Raw genomic sequence first — 17,420 nt, 5'->3', positions numbered from 1 at the left:
GCCTTGTCACCCATTTCAACCAACCTTAGCACCTGTGGTGGATTCTAACCTCTTGAATTTCATAGTTGAGTTTTATATATTCCACCATTAAATTGGGAAGTCTGACACAGAGTTATTGTTCTTAATTTGCCAAGTAGAGCCATTGTAAAGAAAGCATCACCATCTATTTACAGCCTCAGGCCATAAGAACAGTCTAGCATCATAGAAAGGAACCACTTGTGTAATAAGGTTGTTTTTCTCCCGTGAACATTGGTGGAGCAGCAAAGATCCTCACATGAACACTGGGGAATGATTGACATAGATCACCGTGATCTTGTCACCACTGAGGTCTGTTTGTGTTTCCCCCACTGCTCTGAGCCCCTCCAGCAGACAACAGGGTTTGCTTAGCTGAGCTTCCCATGTTTCTAACGTTGACTGGAGGAAGTGAGTGACTTCTAAAATCTACATAAAACCTGATAGTTAAAAGCAAAGGAAAGCGGGAGAAAACACAGGGGTAAATCTCCATGATCTTGGATGTGGCAGTGGATTCTTACATATGACATCAAAAGCATGAGCGACAAAAGAAAAACAGATAAATTGAAAGGTTAACCCACAGAGTCATTTAACCACTCTGTTCCTCAGGTTCCCCACTAAGCACAGTGCTAAGGCTGTGGGTGAATCCATGAATTCATTCTTTCATCCCACAAGTATTTGACTGTCCACTGTGTTGCAGATAGATCGCTGGGTGCTCAGATACAATGGGAAGAAAAACAGACGCCATCCCTGGCTTCCCGGAGCCCAGAGTTTTGCAGAGAAGTTGATGTTGGATAAATGACGCCCCCCCCCCCAAACCATATAATCACTAACTGTGATAAGAAAAACTTAGGCTGCTATGAGAATGAATGAATGGTCATGAAGGGACATTAGCACCAAATCTACAAGACTTGCATGGTTGGTGGGGGGATAAAATCACAGATAGAAATCTATTTGCCAAGGTGAGACCACTTCTCAGAAATACAGAAGTGACAGAGGAGGCAGTGGTTACAATGGTTTTGTGATTTGGCTCTTTCCCCTCTGGTCTGGCAAATCCCCCCCCCCCTTTTTTTTCTCCCCATGGAGACAGAAAAATGTCCCCATAATATGAGAAAGAAATAAATACATTAAGGAAAAATATTCACAACTGACCAGCTGAAGAGACTTAAAAACACAATGAGCAAACAAGAGCCATTTCCTGGACTTTTTCTCCATTTATTAGACCTATTTGCAGAAAGGGCACACTGGGCATTTAGAGTTAGCCATACAAACCACGCCACTTCCAATATGGGGCTAGAGGCCAGGACCAGAAAATAGGATCTAAAGAAACACCAATAGCAGCAGGAGTTATTGAAGGTTTTCATACAGGTATGCTCAAGCAGTTTAGCATTTGTTTAGCTAAAATGCTTTTACATATATTGATTATGCAATTTAAGCATGAGAATGACCTGATGAGGTGGGAAATACATTTTCTTTTACCTTAAAAACCTCTTTACTTTACCAGTGAGGAAAAGGGCTAAGTAGGGAAGAAGCAAAGAGAAATGCCAAAGGAGCTTTTTCAGAGAGTTAATTCTGGGGGAAAGAGAGGCCCACTGAACGTCAGGCCTAGAGAGGAAGCCTGCTGCTGAGGGGGAAACGGGCCAGAACAGCCTCCAGCTTCGCCAGCTATGGGGACTGAGCGAACTGAACTTGCCTTCCACACTTAAAAACAGAGTCTTTTAAAAGCTGCAAAAGAGTCATTGCTTTCCCAGAGATAGAATAATCCCCTCTTATTCACGGGGGTTATGTTCTGAGACCCCCAGTGGATGCCCGAAACCACAGAGAGTACCAAACCCTAGGCACAAATATGTTTTCCCCGCACAGACAAAACTTTTCACTTAACGGAAGCAACATATGGCTTCTCTTCGGCATGCTTGAATTGCCAGCATCATACTCTGGCACTTTGGAACCATTATTAAGTAAAATAAGTGTTACTTGGACACAAGCCCTGCGATACCACAACAGTTGATCTGATAACCAAGACGGCTTCTAAGTGACTAACGGGTAGGTAGTGTTTACAGTGTGGACATGCTAGACAAAGCAATGATTCACATCTGGGGTTGGACACAGCTGGAGAGCATGAGATTTCATCACGTTATTCAGAATGGTGCTGGTGAATTATTTCTGCAGTTTTCCATCTAGTATTTTTGAGCTACAGTTGACTGTGGGTAATTAGAACTGCAGAAAGTGTGACCCTGGATAAAGGGGTGTTACTGTAGGCAAATAAAAGACAGAGAACTCATGGAGCGCTGCCCTGTGACAAACCAACAAGCACATGCCCACAATCACATAGAAAAATCAGGCTTACAGAGTTCTGGACACCATACATATGGGTTCATCCCTAACTCTCCCGTTGGATAAAATATTTATTTACTTACTTAAAGATTGATTGATTGATTGATTGATCAGTTGATTGATTTTTTAGAGAGAGGGGAAAGGAAGGAGAAAGAGAGGGAGAAAAACATCAATATGTGCTTGCCTCTCACCTGCCCCCTATTAGGGGCCTGGCCCATAACCTAGGCATGTGCCTTGACTGGGAATTGAACCATTGACCTTTTGGTTCACAGGCTGGCACTCAGTCCACTGAGCCATACCAGCCAGGGCTAAAATATTTTTGTCTTTATAAAACACAATATGTTTCCATATAAAAGATTCTTTGTGAAAACTTTAAAAAATAAAAAAATAAAATCATAAGTAAAGGAAAAAAAGTATTCAGAAGCATCCTTGGTATTTTGTTGTCTATTCTTCAAATTGTCTTCTTTCAATAAACATATTCTGAGTATCCACAGGTTGATACTGATAATGCGTACACATAGCCTTCTCACCTCTCAAAACTGGTAACAGTATTTTTGTTGTAAATACTGTTTTTTTTCTTTATGTAAATCATGGATACATTCTCTTGACATTGAGTCATCTTTAAAGGTGATTGTAAATTGCTGCATCCTTATCCTATGGGCGCAAGTGCTCCCCCCTTCTTTTTTTCATCAGGGTGAGCAAATACCAAGAGAGTTCGAGTACTTCAGCACCATAAGTTTGCTCAAACGTTTCTTTCAACAGCCACGCTCAGGGCAGCCATTCTCTTATCTCCTATATGGAGTAGAGAGTCCAGTCATATTAGTCCAGCCCTGGTTTTTCTGGAATTCACTTTGGAAAGGGCAAGACCCTGAACCTCTCAGTCCTGTTTTAGCAAAGGGAATGCCAAGGCAACGACAACAGTGTTGACCAGCTGGCACAGGTTCGGCTGGTGATGAGCAAATGAATGAAGGAGTTGGCTGTCATCGCATCATCAGTACTGAGGGCAGCCCCTCATCAGCCTGACGATGTGCTAGAAGGCCCCCTCACGCTGAACCATGTCTGCTGCCAACAACATGGAGAACACTTAATCCTCCAAACAGCAGCAGCTTAGCACCACAGAATGGCAGGGTGAGCGGTTGTGCCCCCTCAGCTGAGTCTCCAAGAGCCATGTTTTCAACACGAGATTTTAAGGCAATAGGTTGACATGATGGCTCTTAAGGTCAATCTAGAAAACTCAGAGGATTCTTCACAAGAACAAAGGTCAGCCTGTTCCACACATGACTGAAACATCAGTTGTCAGATTAAAGGTCCAGGCCAAGACCACCCCAGAAGACGGCAAATAAAGGCACTTTTATCATGAGTCCTCTCATCACGGATATTAGAATCTGCCTTTGCATCCACCAAAAACCCCAGAGCCCTCCCATCCTACCATGTTTAATTAAAATTTCTGCTGCATTTCTTTTTTTTACTATCCTACATTTTATAAATGAGACTAGTATGAGGAAAAAAAAAAAAGACATATGAATCAGAGAGGTGTACACCAAGGCAGCTTGGGCTCCTTGCCTATCCCTGCTCACTCTCCCACCTCCTCTGTGTAAGCCGAACTTCCCAGCTGATGTCTAACGAGCATCCGTTCCTGACCACCTGAGGTCCTGACCGCCCATTCCATGGGGTCAATGGCAGATGGGCAAATCCCAAGCAGGAATGATTGACAGATGGGGTGATGAAATAATTACTGGGGCCCTTAGTGATTCTTTATCTCCTGAGCCTTTGAGAACGAGCCCATCACCCAGCGACCTTCAGCCACAGCCTGGCTGGAGCCCCAATCTCAGTGACCCGAGTCTTCCCCTTTTCATAGCTCCTCCTGTTAACAAGATCATGAGAGCTGAAGAGTCAAGGCCTTTGTTGTGCTCCTTTGGGTACCAGGAGCGAGGAAACTTTCCCTAGAAATCTGGTTTGTAGGCTTTTGTACATTGGAGCCTACATTGGAGAGGGAGAGGGAGGCAAAAATCAGTTTCTCACTTCCTTTCCCTCCTCATCCTTTATTGAGCACAGAACTCCAAACTGTGGGTCTTCATTCATCCTCCTCTACTTCCTGGGTCTTAGCATCCACCGACAATGTATCTGAGCCCCTCATGAGCATATACTGGCTCACTGAATCCTCATAGTCACCCTTCAAAGTAGTATTTCCTTCACTGAAAAGATGAAGACACTGAGGAACAGAGAGGGTAAATAAATCACACCAGGTCACACAGCTTTCAAATGAAAGAAGAAAGATCAGAATCTAGCTCTTCCTGGGGCCAAAGTCTTGTTACTTTCTATACAGCACCTTGATTCTAGAGAGTTCACACCTCTCACTATACAGATTAAGAATGCATTTGCTGGCGAAGTGGACACACTTGGGAATCAAATCATCCAAAGTTTAATCCTGAATCTGTCCCTCATTTATGCTGCTGGACAATAGTAGACAAGACACCTTGGTGAAGCATTTTTCCCACACTTCAAGAGGATGGACATAGATTGATGGAGTTGTTGATGTTACTGTAGTTGAAGAAGGCCATGATCATAAAGGGCTTTGGAAGAGAAACTGCATACTTGTCAAGACATTACCATGATCGTCTACAGAATAAAAAGCATCACATGTTTGGCTGAGACACAAATGGCTGGGGAGGGAAGGGGATGAGTAATGATATGTCCTCTGGAGACCCACACATACATGGCATTTTCAAGCAGTCTCCTCATGTCTTGATCATGGCTTTCTGGGTTCCTCCCTTTTGCTTCCAGATTTCCTGGTCTCATTTTTCTAATACCCTCTCTTTAAATGCTTATTTAAATAGGACATACCTCACCTCCTGCTGCTTCTCTTTTAAAAATAGAAATTACACATCCATAGCCAAAGGGAACAAAACCCAAACTCCACTGTCTTGGAAGAGCCTCCATTTGCCATTATCTTCAACAACTGTGTTACTGGAAATGCTTGAAGGACAGCTGCTTCTGGGTTACTTCAAACATTGTAATATGAGCTCTATAGATATTGTTTTTTATTAGCATTGGCTATTAAAAACAGAATTTAATAATGCATCTAGAAGTACTTGGCAATAGAACTCAGCAAATGTTATATGAACCAAAGTAATAGAACAGCTGAGCTAAAAATAATAAAACTTAAGCTATATCCTAAAAATCCAATCTGGTTTCCCCCTAACCCAAGAACTCTACAGATTATCATGCCTGCTCCCTAATATTTCACACTTTTAACACCCTTTTTTCTGAGTCAGTGTGTCAAGTCTTCACGAGGGTATTAGTCAACCACATTTACCTCTTTGCCAAGAGCTTCTAGACTTAGTGTTATTGTCTTCACATCCAGGTTGACTGATGCCAGGCAGAAGCCAGGCTTTCCTTCTACCAAAGGCAGCTAGTCAACAGCAGATTTAAAGTATGGAGGGATGTTGAGCAAGGGTGATACATTGATAATGGCATGTCTGACAGTTCACTAAGCCCTAAGCTGGTGGTAGCTTCCATACAGGCTAGCTCTCATTATACTTACCTCCTCCCACTCTGCAAGCCAGAACAAGAAAAATGGGAACTTCTTTTTACCTGAGGATTCCTGGCTGGCTTCACACTTGAGTCACAACAGGTGGTCATGAACAACATCTCATGTTTGGGAGGCAACATCATTGACCCAGAACCACCTACTCTGCGAGGGACCATCCCCTCAGCCACTGCAAGAATCTACCAGCAGCCCTATTTCAAACACAGAGAAATTAAAGCACAGCACATGGAAGAATTTCCCCTCAATTTGGGATGCAGATGCATGATAAAACCAAGAAGACAAAGCAAGTCTCAAAGAGATAAATGTATGGCGAATCTTCAGGAATTTTGTTTTTCCTGACAGAGTCACACATGAATGGAATAAGGCTGTGGACGAAACTAAAGTGGACCTCACAAGGACCATGTAACTTCTAATCTACTATATATAGGTCACCCAGTATTTTTTCTTTTCAATTCCTCACAAAACCTGTGTGAGTGGGGAAAACAGTAGAAAGGAGAGTAGATGGCTTTAATTTCCTGAGTACTCCCTTTCAGCAGGGCATTTACTAAGTATTTTAAATAGACTATTTAACACCTGCAAAAAACCTGCACTAAAGACACTATTACCCTCAGTCTTCAGGTTGGAAGGTGGTAAGGCCACATTTAAGAGGTCAAGTAACTTGCCCAAGAAAACCAAGAAAGCCATAAATGATGGAGCCAGGATTCAAACCCTGGCCCATATTTTAAAACATAATACTCTATACCCCATATATATATACATAGTCATACATACACACATAAATATATACAAATCCACATCTACACTCTTCTTCTTTTATGCACATGTGTATTCAAAATTGAACACATCCATACCAAGACATCTGTATCAAAGATGAATTCCATAAACATGACAAGTGATAACTGAATCTTTGCTGAGAATCTCAGGGGTTACTCAAGTCTACTGAAGCAGAATACCCTTTAAAGAAACAGCCAGTTTTATTCCTCACTCATTGCCACTGTCGTTATCCATTCTGAAACAAGTCTGGGCAGAGAAAGGAGGCAAGCAATGCTAGGGCCAAGGATAAGCTGTGTTGCATGACAACAAGAACAATATTTAACAAATGCAGGAATAAAGTAGTTCCCAGGAAGAGCAAACAAGAAGTTGGTGAACAGCTCAAACTCACATGCCATCTCCAAGGGATACAGCTCCTATGTAAACAGCCCAGACCACTACCCAGTTGTGCAAATCGAGGTCATGGTGACTGGGCCATACCAGAACTGGCAAAATAAGGGTAAATAACAAGGGACTGGAGACGGGGCGGGGGGGGGGGGGGGCGGGGGGGGAGAAAGAGCGAGGGAGAGTGTGTGTGTGTGTTAAAAAGGTGGGGAGAGGGTAATTGGTGATGAATTGGGTCTCTAACTCAGTGTCCCCAGGGATTAGAAAAATGCTCAACTAGTCTCATTTTTATTGTTTTAAATATTTTATTTATTTATTTTTAGACAGAAGGGAAGGGAGGGAGAAAGAGAGGGAGAGAAACATGAATGTGTGGTTGCCTCTTGTGTACCTCCTACTGGGAACCTGGCCCACAACCCAGGCATGTGCCCTGACTGGAAATCAAACTGGTGACCCTTTGGTTCACAGGCCAGCACTCAATCCACTGAGACACACCAGCCAGGGCAGACTCTTTGTTTTTAAAGAGGAGACAGCGTGACCATCACCAAAGATACAACCTAGTCAGGAAGTCACTGTTCTTAGCACTCCCCAGAACTGCCACATCACCACAGGTACATGTTAATCAGATTCATGCCTCAGTTTGTCCACTGATCCCAGGCAAGCCACAGTACTTTAAGCAATTCAAATACAGGAAATGAGTTTTCTTGATAAACCATGCAGGCCAATGCTGGCGAGGACTTTGCTCACAGCAACATTGGGGATGAGCCCCACAGCTCTTTCAATGTCTCATCAAGTGTTAAATGACAAGAATCTACACTCCCTGACCATCTCTCAGTAAAAGTTTGAAGAGAAGCTCATGTTCTACAGATTTTTTCAAATTCGCTTCTTACCCTGTCTTCTGTAATAGTGAGATGTTCTTCAATGTTTTATTCATTATGGGCAAGAGACCAGAGTTTTCCAAACTATATTCCATGGGGCACTAATTCCACTGGATGGTATAAGGTATTATGTGAAAAGTTTCATAAAAATGCAAATAACACCTTTCTTTATTACAAAACTTTGCAGAGTCTGTAATATACTCTAAAATAATCTCCAGATCCCCCAGACTTCTTGCATCATAACATCCTAGGTTTCCTAGGTTTGTGTGCTTGTCTTTGTTGAAATATTTCCCAAGATTGTATTCTATGAAACCTACTTTGAGAAATGCCAGGTCGGACCATACACTCTCTAGACAGATTGCAAGTGTCTTAAGGAAAAGGACTTTGTCTTATTCATCATGCATCTCCAGCACCTACGATGATGCCTGGCACCTGGTAGGTGCCTGATAACGTTTGCTGAATAAACACATGAATGTGGAGATGTGAGGCATGTGTGATTCCCTGGGCAAGGTTGTTCATGGAAAAGACTGATGATAGAAATGCCCCTTGCTGTGACCTTTTGGAGTCTCTATTTTGTAGTACAGGGAATCCATTGGGTCTACTATGGCTGAATATTTTTATTTATAGCAGCCTGTGTCTCATTTCCATAAAGGCTTGGGATGATCACTTGTTCTGTTCTGCCAGTGAGTTGACCAGGGGAGCTGAGCTTCCACACAAGGGAGGTTAAACATCATTCAGAAGCAGACAATCAACCATCCACTGGGAGGCAGAAAGCCAGACCAAGAAGCCCTGCAACAAAGACTCTTTACACCAGCCAAGCCCGTCCTTCTGCTTCCATCCAGGTGGGCCAAGGTTATGATGGAAAATATGGGAGTAGATATTACCAGCTAGAAGCTAAGCTCAGGCAACCTGTCCTCAGACGTATCAGGTATTCCCTACCATCGCTGTTGACTCCTGCAGTGGGATTCCCATGGTGCGGGGCATTAACTGATCATCTTCAAAGGAATCCTTTGAAGTAAATAGACATGGAACTGGGTTTGAAAACATTGACACTTCACTTCCTCGGAGTCCTCAAACAATTCATTTGATTTGAAGTAAAGTGGGCCCACATTCCCCTTCATGCAGCAGTTTCCCATTACCCTGGCTGGAAATCTTCTTTCAACGGGTCATGAATTCAGCTTCTGAGGACACATCCTGCTTCACTCCATAAACTAAAGTTGTCTGAATATGGTCCTCACTCTGTTCTGGCAGCAGCAGCCCTGATTTTCCAATCACCAAACCAACTGACCAGACATCTACTTGCACAGATACTTGTTGCCAAACCACTAACTCAATCCTCTGAGGCATCCAGAACCTCAGAGAGGGCAGTGATAAAGATGTCCACACTGCAGGAATAGAGGCACTTTCCCAACTCCAGAGGCAAAAGAGTGACAGAAATAGGTGTCTTTGTTGTTCAGCCAAGGGAGATACTTCTCAACCATTTGACATAAGACCCTGGACATCAGGGTTTGGTAGAAGTTGAAATGAATTGTTTAAAACTCGTCTTAGTATTAATGAAAAGGGATCACATCTCCATCTCCTGCAATATCCATCAACTGTGTAATGCAAAAAGGAGAAGAAAAGAAATGCTTCCACTTACTGATTCCAGGCCTGCACCTCCCAGTCCATAGCCTAAGAGGTTACACATAGATGACCTTGACAGAATAAATCCAGAAAGGAGCAGGGCTACGAAGTGTCGGGGCCAGACTTGAAACATGTCTCATCCCTCATTCTGACCCCCAGAAAATCGACACATGATTGTGATTTTAAAAGTTGACCATGGGATAAAGAAATCCTTACCTCCCACATCTAATCAGAGTGAGATGCATGATCCTGTGGGCAGATATCCCAGAAACTGATTGGATTTCTGCTCTGCTTACCACCCCTGTTTCCTTTAGGGAATGGCTCCTCATGGGCTCCATGAGAGGATACCTCTCTCTGTGGCCCTGCACTTTCGATGCCCCTCTCCTTTCCCATGTCCACTCTGCCTCCAGGGAGCACATGACCTTACTTAGGCCGTTTTCAGCACTTGGAATGTCCAAGGGATAAGTGGATTCCTTTACTAGTACCATGGTCTCATGATTTGGGTAACATGCAGTCAGTAGGTCTACTCTAGTTGGGCTCACTGCTTTTGTGGCAGTGTTGTCTAGTGTTTCAGGACATAAATTATGGAGACAGAGTGCCTGGGTTCATGACATGATGTTCAGCTATCTGGGCAATTACTGAACCGCTCCATGCTGAAGTTCCTCATGTACAAACCGGGGATCGTGACACTACTACTTACCTCCTAGGTTGGCTGTATGGATTCAATAAATACATATAAAGCATAAAGAAGAATGCCTAGCATTTACCACAAACTCAATAAGTTATTTCTGATTAAGTCCCTTAGGTATGATAGAATGGGAGTGCCCTCCAAAGAGGCTTCTCCCAGTGATGCTTCCAACACCAAGAGTGAAGAAATTTGATGTGCAGCCTCTCCCTACTCCATTCTCAGCCTACTACCTACCCTTTGCTACAATGCTTTCAACATAGTTGGGCTCTGCACCTGACTTACAGATCATTACAACCAAGAAAAATGAAAGTAGAGCTGAATGGCAAGTAGCAGTAAGTCCCACTGATTATGAGAGTGGAATATCTCCAGCCAACTCTCTGCTTCCCTTGAGTGGTTTTGTTTACAGGTAGGAGGTTTGATTTTTCCAACATTTTTGCTTCTTTCTCTCCACTATAAACTGAATGTTTTGGCTTAAAACATGTGATGACTGACAAACAGAATTCCTTAAACATAAACCAGGCTTGGAATCTGATAGACGTTCTGCCACTGCCCTGGTAGCTTTCAAAACTCCTGCTGGCCTCTGTGTCCTCTTGCCTTGGAATTCAGGAACTAGAAACTGTAAACACTGCATTTCCCTCTCCTTTAAAATAAAATAAGAGAAGAGGGACCTGGGCTCTTGTGACTTGCAAATATCCAGAATGGGGGTGACAAGCTCTCCCACATGTGGCGGGAATGGGCACAATCTTCCCTCATTTATCACTGAAATGGAACCTTTCCCAATTTGCACACACCCCAAATCAAATGCAGCTCCAAGGGCTGGTCTTGGGGGAGCCAGGTAGACAAGTTTTCTTTTGCACCAAGATTGGCCGCCCCCAGTGGGGCAGATGGAAATAATTTTCTGACTTGAGGCGAGTCGCTAGGCCCCTCAGACTCATTATCTCGGCCATTTCTGTCTAGCCAGATGTAAGTAAGTTTAAGTCAGCTCTGCAGTCCATGCCAGTGGCATTCCAATGCCCTCCTTAAGACTTCTGGATATTTCCAGGGGACTTAAGGGCTCTAGGTCACCTCTGCTTCTAGACAACTATGTGCAAGGGTGTTTTGTCCATAACTTATAGACCCAGATATTATACCCCATTTTCAGCTTCCACGAAAGCTTATGCTCAAGGGCATTCGTGACAGTAAAACATTTTACCAAAAACTTGGACATCATGGGGAGAGGTGAGATCATGCTCCATAACACATACATGTAAAATATATTCATATTCCTATTTTTAAGAGTCCTATCAGCTACTCAACCCTTAAGAGCTTTAACTCACTTTTGTTTCTCCCCATTAAGCACCTACCTTCCTGCCTCCTCTCTTTCACTTTTCCTTTCTGCCCCATCCCTTTCAGGAATGGAGGTCAAAACCTCAACTGTCAGTAGGGACTAGATGGCAACACATGAGTGGGATGAGAAGCTGGGGGGTCAAGTCAAAGAGAGGACCCAGCCTGTCTCAAAGCATTCAGGTTCAAAAGATTTGTAAACACTGTGTCCTACTATATATTTCTTTAGGTCTTATGGTCCAAAGGCTGCCCTTTAGCTCTACAGTGTCTCTTTGCCACAGCCAGCCAAGACAGAGCAACAGTGCCACCAAAACTGGACTACCAAGGACTCCCCGCTTCCTCCCCAATGTGTGCCCTGAGCCTTGATGAGTGAGCTAAAGTCAGCCACATGCCAGGTGAGCTGGAGCTCCAGACAGCCTGGGCTCACCCCTGGCTCCACTAATCTGCTGTGGATTCTTCTTATATTATGATAATGGGAAGATATAAATAACACAAATTTTGCCATTTTAATCACTTTTAAGTGTGTCATTCAGTGGCTTGTGTAACCATCACCACCATATCTCTCCAGAACTTTTTCATGATCCCATATAGAAACTCTAGGTCCTTTAAACAATAACACCTCATTCCCTCCTCCCCCAGCCCCTGGCAACCACTGTTCTACTTACCATCAATGAACTTGACTACTCTAGGTACCGCATATAAATGGAATCACACACTATTTGTCCTTTTGTGTCTAGCTTATTTCACTTAGCATAATGTCTTCAAGGTTCATCCATGCTGTGGCATATGTCAGAATTTCATTCATTTTTAAGGATGAATATATTTCATTGTGTGATTATACCATGTTTTATTTGCCTGTGGATGGACAGTTTGGGTTGTCACCTTTTGGCTGTTGGGAACAATACTGCTATGGACACTGGTGTACAAATATCTGTTCAAGTCCCTGCTTGGGTGCATATACCCAGAAGTGAAGTTGCTGGAGCAGGGGTTTAATTTTTTTGAGGAACTGTGCTTGTGTCTCCTTGAACAGGTCACAGAGCCTCTCTAAACCTCATCTGTGAAGCAGGGAGAATAACAGCACTACCCTAGGAGGGTGGACTGAGAATTATTGCATGCAAAGCATTAGGCCCGAAGATGCGGTGCATCATAAATCTTTATAGGTGCTTAATTTCATTGTCCCCTGAATTTGAAAATAAACTCATAAAAATTCTCTATGAAAAAACAAAGTACTCAAACTAAATGATCTCTAAAGTCACTCCCAGCTCCAAAACTCCATGATCCCACCATTAAATTATTTTCCTGTTGGAGAAGCCAGGAGTTTTCAGAGTATATATCAGGGAAACACCCTCTTCGTGGTCCCCACAAAAATCCACCCCTTCCAAGAAGGCCCAGTTTTCATAGCTCTCTCCTTGGAATTTACTAACACATCCCATTAGAAACCAACATCTAATTTTTCTTGCCACTCCTTCCCCCCCTCCTTCTTTCCACATCCCTCCTCAGCTCCTTCTTTTGCCCACTGAATATCTGTGCTTCAAATTATCTTCCCCTATTGCCTTTACATTCATTCCCCACAAGCTAATGTCTATTGGAAGCAACACTTGTGAAGTTATCCCTATTAAGGTTTCATTCCCAAGAGTCACATATTTTAAATGAGTTTTTCCTCTTGGGCAGAATCCTGCTGGCAGAGCTACTGCTATTTGGTGAAGTCAGTGGAGTTGAGTTTCTCCCTCACATGCTGTTTATGTTGGGTTATCGCTTGGCCTAATGTTCAGCTTCTCATCCTCCAACATGTGTCCCATGCCGATGAGTAACGACAATCTCCCGTGCCATCCCAGTGGAGGCTTACATCTCATCAAGTCCTCATTTTAGAAAAGCAATTAGAGGAGAGACGCTTCCAAGCTTCTCCTGACGGGACCAGATTTAGAGTCCAGCAGGGAGTGGACTCATTCACTACTTAAAGAAATATTTTCCTTCTCCACGCCATTCCTCCCCCTTCCCTCTCCGTGTGAGCGCTCAACAGTCGAGATAGCCTTGCTAGACACGTGAAGTTGCTCTGCTGTTCAGTCAGCAGCAATGCTGCCAAGAAACCACACACCCTCCCTGGCGCTTTTCCCCAGCAGAAGGTAAAAGAGATTCTCAGGTTAGGAACAAATGGGTTTTTCAGATCCTGGGCAAAAAAAAAAAAAAAAAAAAAAAAACGGGGGTGGGGGGTGGTGTGCAGCTGAGATTTGTTTTTTGTTTGTTTTTTTTTCTACCTTTTATGGGTTTGAGACACCTTACCTGCCACATTATAAAAAAAGAAGCAGGGGAGTGTTGATGAAGCCATGAGGAAACTGCCCCACTGAGATGGACCAGGGCTCTTCTGGACTTGGCCTGGGGCCACACTGGGCCTGGAGGTTTGGCTCCAAACGGGCACAGATGGAGCAGGGAGCGGTCTCCATGCATAGCTGTCACCCTGCCACTGCGTAAGCACCGGGGTTTATGGGTTATCAGACCCCTTCATGGGTCCCTTCTTTCTTTGTTATCGTCTTCGGGTTGTTCCAGGTGAGACAAAATTCAAAGGAAACTCTCTCTGCAGCTTGAGAGTAAATCACCAAGAAAGATTTCACCTTCGCTGGCGGGCTATAGGCAGGTGGAAATTATTGACCCAATGGGACTTTTCTCATGAATTGACTTTTTGTTCACTCTTGGGACACTTGCCAGCTAATTGCAACAATGGAGCACCCACCTTTCAGGTAGAGCCAAGGTGACAGGTAATTAGCACAGGTGACAGGTAATCAGCAAAAGCTCACACACTCCCTGCTCTTATGCAAAGCTACCCTGTTTTGTCATATCTGCACATTTCAACCTGACTGACCCCATGAGGTCTCACCTTACCTCCTGACACCTTGCCCCTGGAGCCATAATAAGGACAGACGCTCCTTCCAAGTCTCCCTTCCCCTGCCTGCCAGTCCCTCTCTCGCTTTTGCCTTCAGCTGGGTCAGAAGCTTCCCAGAAGCTCCGTGTTGCTTTCAGCCTCACTTGACATGAGTTTGTGGCTCATAAAATCACATGTGAAAAACACAGAAGCCAGAGCTGTTTCTAAACACACTGTACATCCCCAGAAAAATAACTTGCACTTTTAACCTCAGCTTTTTCTTCTTCTTTCTCATTCTTACCAGGAAGGAACTACACACACACACACACACACACACACACACACACACAATATATGCTGAGTGAGGAAATCTCCCAGGCTGGGATCTGCTCTGAAGGGATGTGACAGTAACTTACCACTGAGCAAGACACCAGCAGGAACACCCCTGCCACATGCACGACCTGCTCTGATTCATTTCTCTCCTTCCCACTCACCTCGGAGTGGGCACTTTCTAGGGGAAACTTAGCTTTTGCAAGTCAGAGTGGGTAACTCGGAATGGATAGATTCCTGGAGGTAATTTTATGCCTTTAAAAGCTAGGACATACAATAAGATAATAAATAAAACTGTAGCTGGTACCCCTTCCTGAGGCAGTTTCAGTCCCACCAGTTGGGATGACAAAACCAAGTCACAGTCTCAGGGAGAGAGGCAGGCGCTCCTGCACCACCAACCCAGCCCTCAAGAGTGTGACTAGAAGGAGCCCCCACCCTGGACCCACACCAGCTCCTGGGGCTCCCCAGTCCACTCCCCACCGGTCCTCAGAACAGAGATGCCCCCCTACTGGGGAGTCCCGAAGGCCACTCACGGTACCTCTCGGCAAGGATGAGATGAGCAGGAGCTGCAGGAAAGTGAGTGCCAACTGCGTCCACCAGCCCAGCTCCATCGTTGCCGTGGCCAGTGCGCGAGTGACTGCTGGGGAAGGACCGAGGAAGGTCGCTGGGCAGGCGGCTCTTACAGGGACCTCCCCAAGTCCCAGCTGAGCAGGAGCTCGGGTTTCAGCTCGCCAGGCTCTCCCATCCTCATCTGAGGGAACCACCTTCAGCGAGAGCAACGACGTCAGCCCCAAAACCTCTCCTCTCTGCTGCCTTAACCCTTGCGGGGCCTGGGGAGGTGTGGCCACGCGGGAAAGCTCCAGCGGTGGTTGGAAGGGACTGCTGAGGCAGAGGCGCAGAGGCGCAGAGGCACAGAGGCCAGCGCGGGTCAGGCGAGGCTCCCTGGCCAGGTTGGGGGAGGGGTCAGCGGGCAGGCCCCTGGATGGCTGGGTGGGGCGGAGGTAGGCGGGGCTGTGAGGCCCCTCAGGTGAGGCCTGGAGCCTAGCAAACATTTACCCCCTCTACACCCACCCTCCATTCCTGGAGTAGCCTGTAAGCGGGGCTAGCTGCCCCGTCTGCCAAGAGTGGTCTTGAGGGCAGGTGAGGGAGGCGCTGGTGATGGGAGAAGAAAGGGAGCCAACCCCCTCTCCGTTCCACCTGTCTCCCCAAGCTCTCTTTCCCCCTAAGTTCTCCTTCCGGTGAGCACTTGCTCAGGTGATCACAGTCTGGAAACCTTGTCTTTTGCATCTATAGGTTGCTGGAAAAAGTCGTCTTCCCATGATGCCCACCATGGCGAGCCCAGCAGTATTAACAGCTCCTGTGCACAGGCTTGGCGGGGCACTGGCCTCGGGGATAGAAGAGAGGACACTGCCTCCATTGTGAGGGCGTTCAGTCTAGGCACAGAGGCAGCAAGCAGCAATTGAAGTGAGGAGGAAGGAGGCTTTACAAGACAACTGCTGACATTTTTAATCAACTTCTCTGTCCCAGGCATTTAGGGACCTTCCTAGATGGAAAAGGAGCCACATATTAAATGTGACAAGCTCAGGAGAGGTCTGCAGGGCTGGTGTTACAAACTCAGAGAGCTAAAGTAACCACGTGGGATGGCCTGCACATACAAATTCTTCACCAAAAGTGAGTCATGGTGGGTAGTCACATCCTTGGCCCTGTAGTTTCCTCGGCAAAGGTCAAGCTTTACCTCAAGTGAGTCTGTCTATTGTCTATTCGTATCTAAGATAACATATCTTTAAAATATCAGGGTAATCTTTACCAGTCCACTCAGGGCACACCCACCAAAGCAGAGCACAGACCACAGAACACTCATTGTTACCTGTTCCCCGCATACCATCTCTATGTGCTGTAAAAGTTAAATGTTAACTATCCTGTAGCCACCACTGTAAAAGTGCATGTCTCTCTGTTTTACTTTTTACCCAATCCCAGAGATTTCCCCACTTTGCTTTCTCTCCTTCCCTTAGTCTACCAATGGATTTCAGATAACCCTCCTTATGTCCCCTTCTTTGGTTCCAGTGTATAAAATAAGCTGCAAAATTGTTGCTCTCAGGAGCATTATCTCAATCCACTGAGATTTTGCTTCTGGGCAACTACTGTCAGTTTAGCTCAGATAAACTCATAACAATTCTCTACAGGTTTGGATGTTTCTTACGTCAACACCTTACATGTATTAACTCACTTATTCCTCACAATAAACCTGTCATCTCCATGTTATACCTAGGGAACCTGAGTCAGTGAGAGTACAATAGCTCATCCAAGGTCACAGAGTAAGTAAAGGCCAGAGCCACGGTTGGAACCGAGGCAGCTGGGATCTAGAGGCTATGCTCCTAGGCCCCAGGCTCTACTGCCTCTTAGGATGCTGTGTATACAGCATTGCATTTAACCACTATAGTTACCATGTACAATAGATGGCACTGTCCACATAGTATGAATGCAGAAACTAAGACTCAGAGATTCGGTGACTTGCTCAAGGTCACTTGGCTGAAGTGGCAAAGCAGGACCCACACCCAGGTCTAATTCAAGGAAGAGCTGGGGCTTTGGGCCTTGTTTGGTCCCATGGTTGGCCCCAGTTTGTACGATCAGAAAAAGAACCAAAGGGGAATGGTACTTCTATCATTCAGACAT

At 45.0% G+C, this 17,420-nt stretch overlaps 1 protein-coding gene across 1 annotated transcript in view; it reads right to left on the bottom strand.

Moving 5' to 3' along the window:
* The window catches only part of PAMR1 (peptidase domain containing associated with muscle regeneration 1), a 62,747-nt gene extending 47,262 nt beyond the window's left edge, over positions 1-15,485 (bottom strand). The window contains exon 1 of the mRNA XM_054586226.1: positions 15,286-15,485. Within this exon, the coding sequence (XP_054442201.1) occupies positions 15,286-15,358 (73 nt within the window). The 5' untranslated portion in view covers positions 15,359-15,485. The remainder of the gene's footprint in view (positions 1-15,285) is intronic.
* Positions 15,486-17,420: the final 1,935 nt, after the last annotated feature.

The sequence above is a fragment of the Pteronotus mesoamericanus genome, unplaced genomic scaffold, assembly GCF_021234165.1.
Source record: "Pteronotus mesoamericanus isolate MK-2021 breed Mesoamerican mustached bat unplaced genomic scaffold, CSHL_Meso_final contig_90, whole genome shotgun sequence".
NCBI lineage: Eukaryota > Metazoa > Chordata > Mammalia > Chiroptera > Mormoopidae > Pteronotus > Pteronotus mesoamericanus.
This window is presented reverse-complemented; position numbering and strand designations above follow the sequence as displayed.